At 39.1% G+C, this 17,112-nt stretch overlaps 1 protein-coding gene across 10 annotated transcripts in view; it reads right to left on the reverse strand.

Moving 5' to 3' along the window:
• Positions 1 to 17,112, reverse strand: part of ECT2L (epithelial cell transforming 2 like) — a 73,897-nt gene that overhangs the window by 24,806 nt on the left and 31,979 nt on the right. For all 10 annotated transcript variants that reach the window (XR_009354612.1, XR_009354611.1, XR_009354614.1 and 7 more), the window contains exons 5-12: positions 16,693 to 16,945; positions 15,673 to 15,841; positions 14,794 to 14,932; positions 12,740 to 12,908; positions 8,729 to 8,857; positions 3,981 to 4,073; positions 2,281 to 2,463; positions 407 to 510 (exon numbers count right to left, since the gene is read on the reverse strand). Coding sequence is in view for 5 of the 10 variants with exons in the window: in XM_059177416.1 (XP_059033399.1) it covers positions 407 to 510; positions 2,281 to 2,463; positions 3,981 to 4,073; positions 8,729 to 8,857; positions 12,740 to 12,908; positions 14,794 to 14,932; positions 15,673 to 15,841; positions 16,693 to 16,945 (1,239 nt within the window). In the remaining 5 variants the exon portion in view is untranslated. The remainder of the gene's footprint in view (positions 1 to 406; positions 511 to 2,280; positions 2,464 to 3,980; positions 4,074 to 8,728; positions 8,858 to 12,739; positions 12,909 to 14,793; positions 14,933 to 15,672; positions 15,842 to 16,692; positions 16,946 to 17,112) is intronic.

Below are 17,112 nucleotides of genomic sequence, written 5' to 3' on the forward strand. Positions count from 1 at the left end.
AAATATGTTTTAAATAACCTAGAAAAATTTTCCTGTTTGACTATTTTTTAAAAAAAGATTTTAGTTATTTATTTGAATGGGATAGGGAGAACACGAGCAGGGGGAGGGGGAGATAGAGGGGGAGAAGCAGGCTCCATCCCAGGACCCTGGGATCATGACCTGAGCTAAAAGCTGATGCATAACCAACTGAGCCACCCAGGTGCCCCTATATTTGTCTGTTTTGTGTACCTAATACATTTTGGGCCCAGAATCTCTCAGTGGCTATTTTTACAACCTGATGTAATTTCTCAGAGGAAATTGTGTCTCCCAAGGGATAAATTGGTTAAAAAAAAAAAAATCAGCACAAACTAAAAATGTACTTAAGTGTTAGGTTTTTAAAGTTTGCTTTCTTCAAGGAAACACTCACAGAATTTTCTTTTGAAAGTTCCATCAATCCATCTGCCAGAGTTTGTGCAATTTCTTGGTTATTCAGAATGTTAGCCACATGCATGTTGTCAGAAGTAAATTGCCCTGTAAATATATAAGGCCATATGCCTTGGAATTAATTTATTAATTAATAAAGATGTGATCATGAGATATGATCAAGAAAATAGCTTATTCCTCACAGTTGCTTTTTAGTGTATTAAAAAAATGTGAAGCATAAAAGTTAAAATTCTACTATGCCGTGGGGATTATTCCCCATGATAAAATATGAATTGAGCAAGAGTAACTAAATGTAAAGCATATTAACAACTACCCACCCTGGTGAAGCCATATTAAATAGAATCTATAAATTGGACAATAAGGAGAGAACATGTGAACATTATAGACCCTATAAGTTTAAATTTTAGATTCTCCTTCCCACCAAAATTTCCTCCTCACACCCCTGTATCTTTGAGTTCAAGACTTAAATACTTTGAGTCTACAGCAAATAACATACAACTATAGTTACACAGACATCTTTTTATATTTTTAATACTTTGAACAATGTGCATTGATATGCAAATGTTTTTATTCCATCTAACTTCTCATTTCTTACAAATATCATCAAAGAATACTTCTATCTTGAAAAACGCTAAATTTTTTTCTGCTTTTCTCTTTGGTCCTTAATTATCTGTGTAAAAAACCAGGAGAAATCATTTCTATATAGCCTTATAAACTTTTTAAAATACTGGCTGAACATCTACTAAGTGTGGTCAAGCAGATAGTACATAAAGTCAAGAAGACATCTCCCTGATTTGGAGGCATTTATGTAAAGTGATGTAGGACATGCACTGACATGAAATATCTACATGCAAACACCCATTGTGTAGACAGTCATTGTGGTGATAGGACCTCAACAGGAAGTAGAGCAAGGAGGGAAGAAGGAAGTAAGATGTAATTAAATAATGACTTAATTTCAAGGGTATTTTAGTCAGATGGGAAGAGTTAGGGATAAGATAAATAGGTGGTTAAAGATGGATGCGGTGGGGGCGCCTGGGTGGCTCAGTGGGTTAAGCCTCTGCCTTCGGCTCAGGTCATGATCCCAGGATCCTGGGATCGAGCCCCACATCGGACTCCCTGCTCAGCGGGGAGCCTGCTTCACCCCCCACCCCCGCCTGCCTCTCTGCCTACTTGTGATTTCTGTCTGTCAAGTAAATAAATAAAAAATCTATCAAAAAAGATGGGGGTGGTGGTCATTTAGCCAGATGATAAGTAAACAAAACAAACCAAACCAAAAATTTCATCTTAAAGAATAGACTGATTTAGGGGAAGCTCTGGTTGACACAGAAAATGGCTTCCAAGACTCTATTATGATAGATTTGTCATGTGTAGGGACTGCAAATGGGATGATAAATTCAGTGATGTCCAATAGGTTCAGCAGAGGTCCGGGGAGCCCCCACCAAACTGAATATTTTATATAGAAAATACATAGAGCATAATCGTAGAATGATTTAAGTAGTGGGTGCTGTGTCTAAGAGGAGCTTAACTTTTAGAGCAAGCTGCAGTGAGAAGAAGGGCAGAGCCCTCTGGCTTAGCAAACACTCTGTGAGCTTTGTCTAGTCAACCCACTGACTGGCATAGGATTAGTAAAGCACCATTATTTAAAAGGAACTAGCTTCAGCATTTTGAAGATGAATATACTTGTTGTCAGTGGATAGTCATTACCTTTGAAAGGAGATATGAAAAACAAAGGAAAGAAAGTTTTACTGAACAGGTATGGAAGCCAACGTTTGCTCGAGCCCTTCCTGCCCTGGAATTCCCTCCAGTTACGAAGGACCTTCATGAAGAAACTGCAAGAGAAGCAGCGAGAGTTCTTACCTATTATCCTGGCACTGATGTTCTTCTGTAACTCCTTGAAAAGAGGACTTAACTGTTTCCTTACTGATTTCAAGGTGTCTTCCAGAAAATCCGTGAGACTGGACCACGTCTGCAGCTTTGATTCCCTGAAGTAGATGGAGCAGGGAGCCCTTTCCCACGGTCGTCCCAGCCAATCACCTAGAACTGACATGATTTTCTCCTTTTAGTATTGCAGGTCGGAGCTTCGATGAAAGAATTCTTCTTGCTTACAGTACAATAAAAACTAAGTTGTGTTTACAGCAGGCTTATTCCTCTCTCTCATTAGAAGACTAAGAGAAACACCCATCATCTGCTTTCAAACGTAAAATTAGAAGTTCAAGAAGGAATAATTTCAAATGCTGCCTATCTGTTCTTTGACACATAAGGTTGACATGTTACATTTGAAATCAAAATTGAATAGCGGTGGGACTTGTATATCAGGAAGCAGAGTGGGCAAGAAGGTGCTGCTTTTTCTTTAGATCCTAAAATGAACATACAAGAAAACCCCACTCTGCCTGGTTTCCCCACCATGCTATCCGAAGTCATCTTGGGCTAGCCGAACCTACGGCTTCCTTACATCATGTCGGGTTGGGCTCTCTCTCTCTCTCTCTCAGTTTCTCTACATGACTGTAAGTGGGTGCTTAAAGAAATTCTCCTTGGAAGTCAATTACTGTATGATGCTGGGACATGTGAAATCTGATTTTGTGTCCTCAATAGATAGATAGCCTTATTTGATTCCCCTTCCCCCTTTTTACTGATAAACAAGAGCAACTCTTTATGACATGCTTTCCTAGAAGAAAACTAAGAAGACGAAAGGGAAAAGGAAGATGAACAGAAGGAAGAGAAGACAGAGGAGGAGAAAAGGAAGAAGAGCTGCCCCATAAAGAACGGTGCTTGCTCCCTGCTCCCCAATGCAAGGCTGCCGTCCTCTCCGCAGGAGGCCCAGTGTGTTGTCTAGCACTTGGTCATGCAACTACAGAGCTGAAATTAATAAGTGACTTCTGCTACAAAAATCTAGCAGGTCAATGTGCTTTTCTGTAGATACATGAAATCTTTTCCCTTACAGGTTTCCAATCATGCCAGTTCTCCCCAGGTTTGAAAGCCCCTTCAAATATGGGATTAGCGATGTCTTGCTTTATGTGGTTTCTACGTGGTCCCAAACCCTATGTAATAGGAAGCCAGGGAGTTTTAAAGGGGAAAATGGTTCTTGTTACTTTAGCAGAGCAGTGTGGGTTTTTTGTTGGTTAGTCAATGTTACATGCGCATTTAATATCTGCAGCTTCAGTATCTAAGTGAAACTAATTCCAGGTGTATATTTTATCCTTGTTCTTCCTCTCAGATAATGCAGTTGAACTGGAACCTGATCAAGCCTTCACTCTCTCTTCAGAGCTGCCGTTCTTATTTCCAAAGGAAACCACATTGATTCCGTCTCACTAAGAATAACTCTTGGTTCTTGTTATTTCTCTAGATCAGCAACTATTCATCCCTAACTATTAAAAATGATGTTTTCAACAGGGTTTGTGTACATGATGGCTTGAAGCAAATATTTGTAATAAATAATCCCTTTCTAAACACTTGATAGGACAGTGGGCAGTGGGAAATGACACCGTTTGGGTAGTGACAGCATTCCTTTTGAGAGGGAATGGAAGACAGTCACATGCTCAGCCCCCATATACACTTACTGTGCTGGTAAGAGCCGGTTGCAATTCCAGTAGGCGCAGTAAAGAACGTGCCAGTTAGTTGAGACAGCTGGGAAAGAACTTCCAGTCCTGCCTCTGCAGAGTCAAAAACACTTTCATTGGTTTACTCACAGGTTTTTCCTTGGAAACATTAAGTATTACTTAGGAACGCTAAGCTGGCCAAGCAAGACTGCTAGGATTTCTCATCTTCAATTCAAATCCCTATGGAACAGCCCGTAAGCACTAGCCCACCGCTAAGTGCTGAAGTCCAGACGCTTATATAACGAGGACTAAACAACAGAGTGGAGAGACCGTGCAGGAAGACTGACCTGGTGCATATTTTCAAAGTCAGAATACTCAGGACAGAGACAGAGAAAAGTCTATGTATATTTTCTAAAATAGTCTGACTCAAAGGAGATGTCTCATAAGAGGACAAATTTAAAACTGTTGGAACTGCTCAATATGATGGTCAAACTTGAGTGTGGCATTAATTTCACCCCATCTTCAGCGACCCGGCATAAAGATTGGATTCATCATATAGAAGGAATTACTTTGATCGAAATTAATACACTGGGTTATATTTTTTAATTCTTTGTGGTCTAAGAATAAACAATTACTCCAAATTGGTTGGAACAAGATGGCAGTGGCTGAAAGGTTGGGATGTCTCTCATGTATTGGGGTCTAATTTTTTAATTGGAATGGATCAAAGAAATCAAATAGAATCCCTAGGTATACCTACATCCGTGTAGTCAGTTGGTTTCAACAAAGATGCAAATCAAATGCACTGAGAAAAGGATAGTCTTTACAAGGAATGGTGCTAGAAAAATGAGATATCCATGAGTTAAAAAAAAAAACAAACCACGAAACTTCAACCCATACTTCTAAAACTCTATGAACAAACAAATAAGTCAACAGCTCAGAAATCTAAAAGTCAAAACTATAAATAGTTTAGAAGAAATTCTTTATTTCTAAAATAAAGAAAAATATTGTGAACTTCAGTCAGATAGTGTCCAGATACGAAATTAAAAGTATAACCTAAAAAAAAAAATAAATTTGACTTCACAAAAATTAAGAACTTCATCTCTTCAAAAGGGACTGTTCGGAGAAGAAAAACATAAGTCACAGAGTGAGAGAAAATATTTATAAATGCCTTTTCTAGAATACATAAAGAGTTCTCAGTAAGAAAACAACCTAATTTTTAAAATGAGCAGAAGATTTGGACAGACAACACACAAACGAAGACCAATGAGTGGCAGGTAAGTGCATGAAAAGATGTTCAGCATCATCAGTCATAAGGTAAATGCAAATTCAAACCCCAATGAGATACTCTGGCACTCCCACGCACACAGCTAACATTAACAAGACTACATACCCGTGTGGGATACTATGCAACTAGAGTTCTCATACATTGCTTGTGGAAATGTAAAATTATACAACTACTCCAGAAAACAGTTCAGCCAGTGTTTAAAAAATTAACACCTTTCATATTGACCCAGCCATTCCACTCCTAGGTATTTATCCAAGAGAAATAAAAGCATATGTTCACACATAGTTTCATAGCTACTTTCTGTGTTAGGACCCGGGAACTGGAAAGAACTCAAATATCTATCAACAAGTGACTAAATAAACAAATTGTGGTATATACGTACAATGCAGTAATTCCCAGCAATAAAAAAAAAACAAGGAGCCATTGATACAAGCATCAAACAGAGGAATCTAAAATAATTCTTTTGAGTGAAAGAAGCCTGACAAAAAAGAATGCACGGTGTATGTTTCCATTTGTAGAAAATTCTATAAAATACAAACTAATGCATCATGAAAGAGAGGAGATCTTTCACAATGTGAATTCAGGATGGGAATAGGGAGAAGCAGGAGGAAAAAACTGCAGACTGGCATGAGGAAAATTTGGGGAGCGGTGACTATGTTCCTTATCTTGATTATTTTATGGTTTCACATAAAATATTTTCACATGTCAAAATTTATCTAAATGCACACTTTAAATATGTACAATTTATCTTACATTATTTAGACCTTGATAAAGAGGCTTGAAATTTTTTAAAATTTTATTTATTTTATTATTTATTTTAGAGAGAGACGGTGAGTGAGCAGGGGGAGGGGCAGAGGCAGAGGGGGAGAGAGAGAGAATCTGGAGTAGAGCCTCGTTAAGCAGCAGCAACAGCAGCACCTGGGAACTCGTCAGAAATGAAAATTCTCAGCCCCCATGCCAGATGTGGTGAGTGAGAAGTGCTAGGATGAGATCCAGTGATGTGTACTTCAATAAGCCTTCTAGGTGACTCAGACAGATATTACCATTTGAGAACCCAGGGTATAGTCTCTATGGAGGTGTATCTAGGTTGAGTGTATACAGGTGAGGGAAAGTGTATGGTCTCGCTTTCTCTCTTTTTAGCAGAGGAGCTGGCACTACAGGTGTTCCTGGTTTGATAGGAATGACCGAAGAAAGAGGGGGGGTTGAGGCTGTCGGAGAGAACTGAGTGTGGGAATGTGGTCGTGAGGAGGTGAAAGGGGTTGGGATACAGAGCCCAAGTGGGTGCTGACTTGAGCAGAGCTGCTTCTTCCTTCGGGACAGAAGGGAAGACAGAATGAAGGTAAGAGGTGGGATATGTGGTGGGTTTGGTGGTGGGAGGGAAATTCAGGCGTTTTCTCAGGGCAGTAAAAGGTGAGGTCAACAGCTGAGAGGAAGGTTCTCGAGCGATGGATGAAGGAAGGGAGGGGATGATGTAGTCCTCTCAGAGAGCGGGAAAGAAATTTACCACGGGAGGGTGGGGGGATTCGTTGTCAGTGCCGCAATCGCATTTGATATTTATGGCAGTGAAGTCAGGTTAGATGAATAAGAAAAGCCACAAAGGGCTGACACAGTAGGAGTATTTGGAACATGGATGTTTGGAATATTTGGTGCATGTTTTGGAGGTGGTACTCAGAGAAAAATGTTGGAGATCAAGCTCTCGGAGGCCTTACTTACAGCTACTGGGATGATAAGCTCCTGAGTGATGCCTGAGGTGGCAGAAGAGAGATTTTTGGACTGAGAAGCTGAGGTCTTTCATCTGAACCAGGGTCTTGATGGCTTGTCCAGGTGGAAATTGTGTTTGATGAGTTCAGGGGATGATTTGGGGGCCAAAATGGTGGTGAGAAATTTGCTGTTCAGTGCCATCAACTTTCACTTGAGACAATTTTTAAGTCATCAAATCTATTCTTTTCCCCCTTTTGCCCTATTCCTGTTCCCTTTCAATGCCTTACTTTCCCAAATCCCTTCTTTTTCTACTACTCCGGTTAAAAAATTTCCTTTGCGGGGCGCCTGGCTGGCTCAGTTGGTGGAGTGTGTGACTCTTGATCTCCGGGTTCTAAGTTTGAGACCCTCGTTGGGTGTAGAGGTTACTTAAAAAAATAAAATCTTAAAAAAAAAAAAATTGCTATGTTTTCCTTACGAAAGTAATACTAGTTCACTGGAGATAAAAGAAAAGGAAAAATAATAAATGGAAAGAAAAGTTCCTTATCCAACTGTTGTTAATACATTTCGTAGGTATCCTTCCAAACCCTTATCTGTATCCTGCCGCCCTCCCCCACGCACGCACGGGTTTTAAACAGAGGAACCCCACCCTCCGTATTCTGATTTCAAAAGTAGGAAACCTGAAAAACACATCTGGAGATAGATGCTGTTAATAATTGTGTTATATTTCCTCCTAGATTTTTCTATGCATATTGTCTTAAGATTACATTAATTGTCATAACTGTGTAAAAAAGTTTTTTTATGATTTTATAATTTGTTTTCTTTTAAACCCCTTCCCATCCTTTTGTTTTTCCCTTTCCCCTGGTTGAAGCCTGCCAGAGGCATCCTTGGCATGTACGAACAGTTCAGGGAAATGTGAGGATTAGAGCAAACTTTAAAACTCACAGTTCCCTAAGGAATGGGAATAAGAAACTGTTAGAGAAAATTTAATTTTATACTCCCTCTGCCTTGCTCTGCTTGGCATTAAAAAAAAAAAAAAAAAAAAAAAAAAGCCCATGAATGCAGAGCTTTTATTGAACAGATGTCTAAAAAGTGAATTTGTCTTAATGTTTCCAGAGTTTCTCTTCAAGTACTGAAATCAACTTTGAGTTCTAGGGACTGATATTAGACAGATGGGCACTTAAAATGATATCAGACCTTTGGGATCAGCAACCAGTCTCCTCTTTACCAAGCACTTGGCTGTTTTTAATATTCAAATATTATTTAAGTCTTTATTTTTATTGTATTTTAAGTGTATTTATTATAAGTATTTACATTATTTTGATACAAGTCTTGTAAGGTGCTACTATACTAACTTTCATATGAGGAAACAGGTCCACAAACTTGCCTAAGGCCACACAGCTCAAGTGGCACGTGTGGGACTCAAGCCCAAGGTCCTTGGTCACCAAGTTCATGCTCACTCCTTCAGAACACATCAGGGAGGCTTTTCTCAGACCAGTTGATTATGGGTTCAGACATTTTCCCCTGTGTAGAGGAGGCTGGTTTTATTATATTTTCCAGAAGAGCTACAGATAATATCCCTGGCTGGCTCAGGTCACTAGTAACCTTATTCTGCAGGGACAGTTTCCTCAGACAAACTAACCCCAGCTCTTTCCCCCTTAAATATCTGAGGGTATGAGGTGTAAGAGAAAAAGAAAAAAAGAGTAAAATGTGACTGAATTATTTGAACTGAAATATCCCAAAATATCATTGGGGGTAGGCATGACCACTCCCTTTGAAAACTGACCTGATGCTCCAAGAGGTACAAAGAGGTCCACATGACCCCCTTCTTCTTCAGGGGCCACACAGCTTCCTAGTTTCTCCCAGAAGTCTCTCACTTCAGGTCTCAATAAGTTTCCAATACCAATTTTATAACCTGAGGAAAAACTCAAAATGTCATATTAGTTTGTAACTTTATCATGAGCAGAAACTCTTAGCACTCTGGGAAAATGCAATCCTAATTCAAAATGCTAGAGTCTGGGGGCGTCTGGGTAGCTCAGTGGGTTAAAGCCTCTGCCTTCAGCTCAGGTCATGATCCCACGGTCCTGGGATCGAGCCCTGCATCAGGCTCTCTGCTCAGCAGGGAGCCTGCTTCCTCCCCTCTCTCTGCCTGCCTCTCTGCCTACTTGTGGTCTCTGTCTGCCCAATAAATAAATAAAGTCTTTAAAAAAAAAAAAAAAAGCTAGAGACTGCTCGTAAGAGCCTGATCTGGAGCTTGCCCGTGCTCTCATGCTACACCATATTAGGGTCACAAAAGGACTCCTGCATGGCCCACACTCTCCTTCATGTTCTGGATTTACTGGACACTGTGCACTTAGTTTTAGGACCTTGTCTCTCTGCCTCATGTCCTGCTACTTTTGCCACCAAGTTGCAAAGTGAAGATGTCAGCAAAAAAAAAAAAAAAAAAAAAAAGTCATTCAGAACAGAAGACTCCCGAAAGGTGGTAAACATCACTGAAACTCTTACTTCCTGGGAATTCTGTATGATGATTCAGTGAATCTCTATGTGTCTAGACCCATTTCTAAAGGTGTCCCAGAGGCTCTGAATTCTTAAATCCCAGGAACGAAATGAAAACAAAGTCAGGCAAGAATCTCAACACTTCAATTCTTTCCATCGAGACATCTAGATACAGAATGGAAGGACCTCTTCGGATGCCCGGAGTAAGAGATTTCATTTTGTTGTTGGTTTTAAGACAAAAGCTCCTGGGGAAACACAACGATTATTTAAAGGGAAACTTTAGTTTTCAGTTATTTTGTTATGTTACTCTTGATTTAAAAAAAAAAAAAAAAAAAAAAAAAACCAGTGCGGGATGCCTGGGTGGCTCAGTCAGTTAAGCATTCAACTCTTGAATTCCGTTCAGGTCATGATCTCAGAGTGTGAGACTCAACCCTGCATCCGCTCTGTGATGGGCATGGAGCCTACTTAAGATTCTCTCTCTCCCATTACTATCTCTCTCTCTCTCTTTCTCTCCCCCAACCCCCCTTAATAAATAAATAAATAAATAAATAAGAAAACAAAAGGCAAAGTTTGGAAATCTTTCTCATGTGCAGAACAAAAAGTCTGAGATGTTAGAAAACCCTAATGGGTCCTTCTACTCCATGAGAGGTAAACCCACTACACTACAGTGTAAATTTGTAATCAATAACTCTCCTCCGTCATTTAGAGAAAAGCTACCATGTAATTAATCATAAATATAAACCCCACACAACAACTAGTGCTGTGCTTTACTTTTGGGTGAATATATAAAATCTGATGTGGAATACAACTTGCTTCAGGCATAGGTAAACTAAACAAGACAAGACAAAATAAGGTAGCAACAAATCAAAAGTAGTTTATTTTGTTAATAAAATTTACTAAAACTATTCCAAGCATGCTGAATTCTAGCTGTAAGCAAGTCTTCTTGCTCAGCTATAGGGCCCAAGAGTTAAAACCAAAAATAGACAAGACTGCTTAACTCCTGCTTCAACGAAAACCCATTATGCATATTCCTTTTTGCACTTTCTGGAGGCATTGATGAGATGTTTTGCAATGACTGGAGCATTCCAGTCAGAAGGGAAAGCCCTGATAGCAATGGAATGCCTAGAAGACCACATACCCCCAGGTCCCTTTCCCTGCCTGTGATTGTGGGCTGAATATATCCCTGCCCCCACTCACGATCACTTGCTGCCTGCCTGCTCCCTGGCACGTAACCCGCTGAACTTGTCTCCATAAAACTCCAGTGTCCATCTTGCAGGTGGAGAGGTCAGTCGTTAAGGGTTGAGCCTGCCACCTCCCCTGGCTACTGGCACCCAAAATAAGTTTTTTTTCCTTTCTTTTTTCCAAACCCTTGTCTCTTGCACTCAAGAGACAATGCACTTTGCTTGCCAGGAATTTATCTGAGTTTGCTCGGCAAGGTGTGGACAAACCCAGCCAGGAGCTAAACTTTCCAATCATACAGCCCTCTGGGGATTCCCCCAGATGGAGCAGTTGGCCCCGGCAGAGCACCAGGCTTCCCTGCTCATTTCCCGAGTTAGCAGCTGGGACAGATCATTGGATAATGTAGCCACAGAAACAATATTTGATGGGTGATTGAGGTATATACACTGTGCCATTTTAGGGGGTCCCCGCCAGCTGGATCCTTGACCATCTTATTCCCTTTCTCCCCTCCTCTCACAAAGATGGAAGATTTCATGCTAGTAAACCTTAAAACCATTCTATCTTAGGTATAACAAGGAAAGATGTAAGTTATAGTATAAAGAAGAGTAGAAGCTGAAAATTTAATTCTAAAACAGTCATCATCTCCTTCCTTCTGAGAAGCATAACCATTGACATTTTTAAAAGATGATCCTTAAAGAGTTAATGGTATCAGCCAATCCTTTTCTTTGTGGGATAAGCCATTTGGAAATATAATAAATGCTGTTTGTGTACACCAACTTATAGATCTTGGGGTTTGCTGCTATTAAAATTGTTACACTTTCATCAAACTTAAAGCTTTTGTGCACCAAAGAACATAATAGAGTAAAAGGCAACATACAGAACGGACAAAATATTTGCAAACATCTGATAGGATTAATATCTAGACTATATATAAAGTATGTCTAAACTCAATGGAGAATATCAAATAAACCCATCAGAAAATGGGCAAAGGACTTCAATAGATGTAGATAAAGAAGACATACAAATAGCCAATATGCCTACGAAAAAATGCTCAACATCACTAATCAGTAGACAAATGCAAATTAAAGCCATAATGAATATCACCTTAAACCCATCAAGATAGTTACTGTCAACTAAAAACAAATAAAAACACAGAATATAACAAATGTTGGTGAGGATGTGAAGAAATTGGAGCCCTTGTGGACTATTGGTGGGAGTGGAAAATGATGTAGCCACATGGAAAATAGTATGGAGGTTCCTCAAAAATTAAAAATAAAATTACCATATAACTCTGCAATCCCATGTATGGATATTATATCCAAAACAATTTAAAGTAGAATCTCAAAGAACTGTCTGCACACTCGGTGTTCATAATAGTGCTATTCTCGATAGCCAAGCTAAACGGCAATTTAAAGTAGAATCTCAAAGAACTGTCTGCACACTCGGTGTTCATAATAGTGCTATTCTCGATAGCCAAGCTAAACGGCCATCAGCAAATGAAAGGATAAACAAAATGTGGTCTATACATACAATGGAATATTATTCAGCCTTAAAAAGTGAAAGAAATCCTGTCTTAAGCCACAACATGGATGACACTTGATGACATTATGTTAAGTAAAATAAGCCAATCACAAAGTGAAATACTGTATGTTTCACTTATGTAAGGTATGTAAAGTAGTCAAATTCATAGGAACAGAAAGTAGAATGGTAGTTCTTAGGGGTGGGAATAAGAGGGAAAAAGGAAGTTCTTATTTAATGGTGTGAGGCTTAATTTTACATGTCATCTTGACTGGGCCATGGGGGTGCTCAGATATTTGGACAAACAGAATTTTGGATGTGTCTGTGAGAGTGTTTGGGAATAAGGTTAATGTTTGACTAGATAGTAAGTAAAGCAGATTACTCTTCCCAGTATGGGTGGGTCTCACCCAATCCATTGGAGGCCTGAATAGAACAAAAGGGCTGACCCTCCCTTGAATAAGAGGGAACTCCTGTATGACTGCTCTGAGCTGGGATATCAACTCTGTTAGCAAATTGAAAGATAAATAGTGTTCTGAAGGTCATACATGTAGACAAACACCATATTCGTGCAAAGTTGGTTGTTGCTTTCAATCTCCAGGCTTACCTTGGAGTAAATTGATTTCTCTGCTGTCTCCATCACTAAATATCCCCATACTCTGTACCTTCTGCCCGTCCAAAGCTTTTTCTATGAGATAAAGCAGGCTCTCCAAGGTTAAGCCACTATGTTCGTATACCACAAAAATGATACCTGCCTTAATGCTGTCCACCACCATCTAGAAAATGAAACCAAAGCCCATTATTTTAGAATATTTATTCATAAAATAAATACAATGGGTATGTAATCTGTTGTGATTTTTAAACACTTTTTTCCCCAGAAATTATAGAAAGAGGAAGATAAGCTTTATCATTTGTTGGTTTCTTTTTCAATGATTTTATTTCTTTTTTAATTATGAGAAGAAAATTAAGTAAACTTGTAACTCCAGCCCTCAGAGATAAATATTATAACAAGTTAAATTATTTTCTTCCAGCCTTTTTATCATTGTACATACTCATGAAGAGACATTGAAGCAGCTCTTTAAAACATAATCAAATTGAGATAATATGATTTTGCAATGGATGTTTAAAATAGATTTAAAGGTTTCCTCTTAATCATGAATTTCAATATTGATTAAATATTTTCCATTTAAATAAATACGAAAACCACTATGCTTTGAACTCAGCAACCAAATAAACTTTTCATTATGGTAATGTTAATTCATTAGCAGGAGATAGTTTGGAAAGTCATTAAAGTCAATTGTCTTTTATTTTTTTTCTCCCAAACCTCATGCAACTTCCTGAAGGTCACAGTTCAAATTGAGCAGAGGACTACCACCTGGTTATGTCCTGATTTTTGCCTAAGCACCCAACACACAATCATAATAAAAAAAAGTAATCATGGCATAGACTTACGTAAAGAAGACAAATAGAAGAATGAACTTACTTTGAACTAGATTTTTCACCAATGCTCTGTCACTAGTTATCCTTTGTGCCCAGCCTGATGCCCATTATTAAACATTAGGAAACTATTTGGGGCCCACACGGACATCAAAATTCTGATCTTGCTTTCATATGGATCCACGGAGCTGGCTGGTTATAAATGATCTGAGTCAATTTCTAGATGCCCAGAAAGAAGACTGATTTTGTATATTGAAAGCAACCATTTTGTTACAAGGAGGAATTTTTTAAAAACTTCCTAAGTAGGCCAATGAATGGAACCTAAGGAATGTCATCCCTTACAATGTCCCTTTTTGTGTGTCATATATACACACATATATGTGCATGTCATAGACACACATGTGTGTGGTATATCCATGGTGTCATATATGCATATACACATACTCACGTATCTATAAAAATACATGCTTCTATGTCTTCATTGTGCTTCCTTTATTTTTATTACTTATATTCAAATTAAAATATATAACTTCATTATAAAAAGAACATAATTTAATGGCACCTCCCTGAATAGACCACAAAATAGGATTTCTGACTTTTTCTTGTGAGAAATCATGGTTATATGATAGTATTTCATTCCTTGGGCATTGCAAAGAGGTTTTAAAATAATCCTTAATCACCTTGCTCTTTTTTGGGATAAGTGCAACAAATTCAGTTCAATAAGAATTCACCAGATACTTAACTAAATGCAAGGTAGTTTGGGCCTTTAATGCTTTATTTATTTATTTATCTATCTATCTATTAAAAAGATTTTATTTATTTATTTGACAGACAGAGATCACAAGTAGGCAGAGAGGCAGGCAGAGAGAGAGGAGGAAGCAGGCTCCCTGCTGAGCAGAGAACCCGATGTGGGGCTTGATCCCAGGATCCCAGGATCATGACCTGAGCCGAAGGCAGAGGCTTTAACCTACTGAGCCACCCAGGCGCCCCTTTAATGCTTTTTTTTAAAGTAATTTTGATTTATGATTATCTTTATTGCTTCTGATTTTTAAAAGTGCTCTGAGTCTGTAAATTTCCACTTACACCATTTTCCTTTTAGAAGAGGAATCATTTTCATACATATGGAGGCCAAAAGATTGTTACACATCCTCTCATCTAAATGAAAAACAAAACAAAACAAAACACCCGATTCAGAAAAGGGCAGGCCTCCTAACATACTCTTACCTCAAATGCAGGAATTCGAGATGATATTAGTAAGAAGTGGGGCTGGGAAACATATGAAGAGCTGTCATCATTTTTCTGAACTCCACACCAAGTCTTCTTCAATAATGAAGGGTAGGAATGGCTTCCAGAAACATTGCTTCTGTAGGGAAAAGAAGGGAATAAGTGAAATGTAAATTCCCTATTAACTGGATTTTGATAACTGAGCACCAAAGTGTCGTCTGGGCATCAGTTATACTGAACAAGGCACGTGGCCTTTCAGAACTCAGTTGCTCCCTGCAGTTTTGGGGGACAACAGCAAATGGGGCTCCTGGGTGGGGTGGGGCCAGAGCTGGCTTCTGGGCCTCTCTTCCTCCATTCATGGGATACTGGAAAGGTCTCCTGGAACTTATTTAGCTTTGTTGGACACTTAAAATGAATGTAGTGACATACCGAGGGGTTCAAAATGACATTTTAAAAGAACAGCTGAGAGATTTAAAAATTTCCTAGATCATCTGGTTCTCCCAGCTTTCTAAATAATATCTCCATTCTCTTACCCTTAGTCCCAGATTCCCATTTGGATACACTTACTCCAGGAAAATAAATTCTGAAAACAAAAATATTACTTTTGCTCAATAAATTGCACAGAAAATGTACTACATCACTGCCTTTTTGCAGGGCCAAGAATATTTGAAATATAAAATTTGAATGTTACAGATTTCCCTCGGAAAACATGTCAAAGACCACTCCTTTTAAAAATTAAAGAGTTATTTCTTTTGCTATCTCATAGGATATGAGCCAGATGATTATACAAGCTCCCTGCGAGTTAGCTAAATTATCCTAGAATGAATTCTTGGTATCATGGGATGGTCTTGAGCCTTCAGGAGATGGAGGTTTGCTTACCGCTTGGGCAAAGCTTGTAAGGATGCCAAAATTAGCTGTTTCTCCAAAGCTTCATGTAATCCCACTCGATCCCTCAGAGCCTGGGAGAGTCGTGGCTGGCATTTGGATTTTAACAATCTAGAGCAGCATGTTCCGCTCACCCAAGGGGGTCGAACTTTGAATAACTCCTCTGAAAAACAAACAGCAGCGGCCTCTGTAGTTTACTTCATGCTTCTCTCAGCCAAGTCTACATAGATAAAGGCATCAAAAATAAATCTGTACCAGGGCACTATTCCAAATGGCAATAATTATAGCCCTTTTTACAGACTCTATTTGGTTTTCTTATCCTCTCGGCTCCAAGTTGTGGCTCCAAGTTACTAGTCCTGTCAGGTCAAGAAACAAAGCTCAGAGAATGAACACCTCTTTTCTTGTGGAAAGCAGTTAATAGATTTACAGGTTTCACATCCATTTCTGCCCTTCTTCTTGGCTTCAAGTAATCTCCCGTTTGTTATGATCTCACAGAGGGTGAGTCAGTGAAAAAAAGATGGCAGGACTCCAGTCACTTTTGTTTTTCTGTTGTGCACTGTGCAAATCAGAAGGCTTCACTGAGAGAGGCTCCTACTCTTCTTGCCTTCCTACTTTTCTTCTTTTAATGCTGTTCTTCCTGCTTCCAATCCCACTTTCACTTCTCCCCTCTGTTGCTAATCTCAATTCTTCTCTCCTGCACCTATTTCCTTGTTTTTGCCTATGTTCCTTGTTCCCTCTCCTTGTTGCTGTTGTTTTCATCTCATAAACCTGATTGTAACCAGAGGAATATGGAGGCACCGATATTGGACTTTCTGTATCTCATCTGAAATCTTTTTCTTACTCATGAACTTGAAATATACGGGGAGGGCGTGGGGAGGGGAAGAGCTTGCTTTAGAGAACGCCACCTACATGCTCTTCCAGGAAGACTTAGCTATCCTCCAGTTGGGAATCTGTACATAAATCCATTTGTTTCTACAATAGTTGGGTAAGATATCATTTTTAAATGCTACTTACTCTTACGTAGTGCAATTTTCTCCCAGATTATTTTTCTTAAGCACTTTTCTCTTTGTCTCTCCAGCAGGTCCTCATCTTCTGTTTTGGGCTCATTCAGGGTCCCATAGACAGCAGAGGCTTCCCTAGGTATTAGCCAATCTAAGCTCGACACACACGCAATATAATGACGCTTCCAAGCACCATACTCATTATCCATTGGCGTATAGGGCAGAAACCACCCAAACCTAATGCATTTGGGCATCCATAAGCAGTCCTACAAAAAAATAAAGAAAGGAGAAATATAAATTGTAAGAAATTTTTAAGGACCGTTTCCTCGTAATAATGTTTCCAGCTATGCAGATAATTTTTCTTTACATTGGGATTTCTTGTGTGGCTGACTTGTCATCTAAATTGGACACAAACAAAAAAGAAGCATACCTT

Source organism: Mustela lutreola, chromosome 6 (assembly GCF_030435805.1).
Source record: "Mustela lutreola isolate mMusLut2 chromosome 6, mMusLut2.pri, whole genome shotgun sequence".
In the NCBI taxonomy this organism is placed as follows: domain Eukaryota; kingdom Metazoa; phylum Chordata; class Mammalia; order Carnivora; family Mustelidae; genus Mustela; species Mustela lutreola.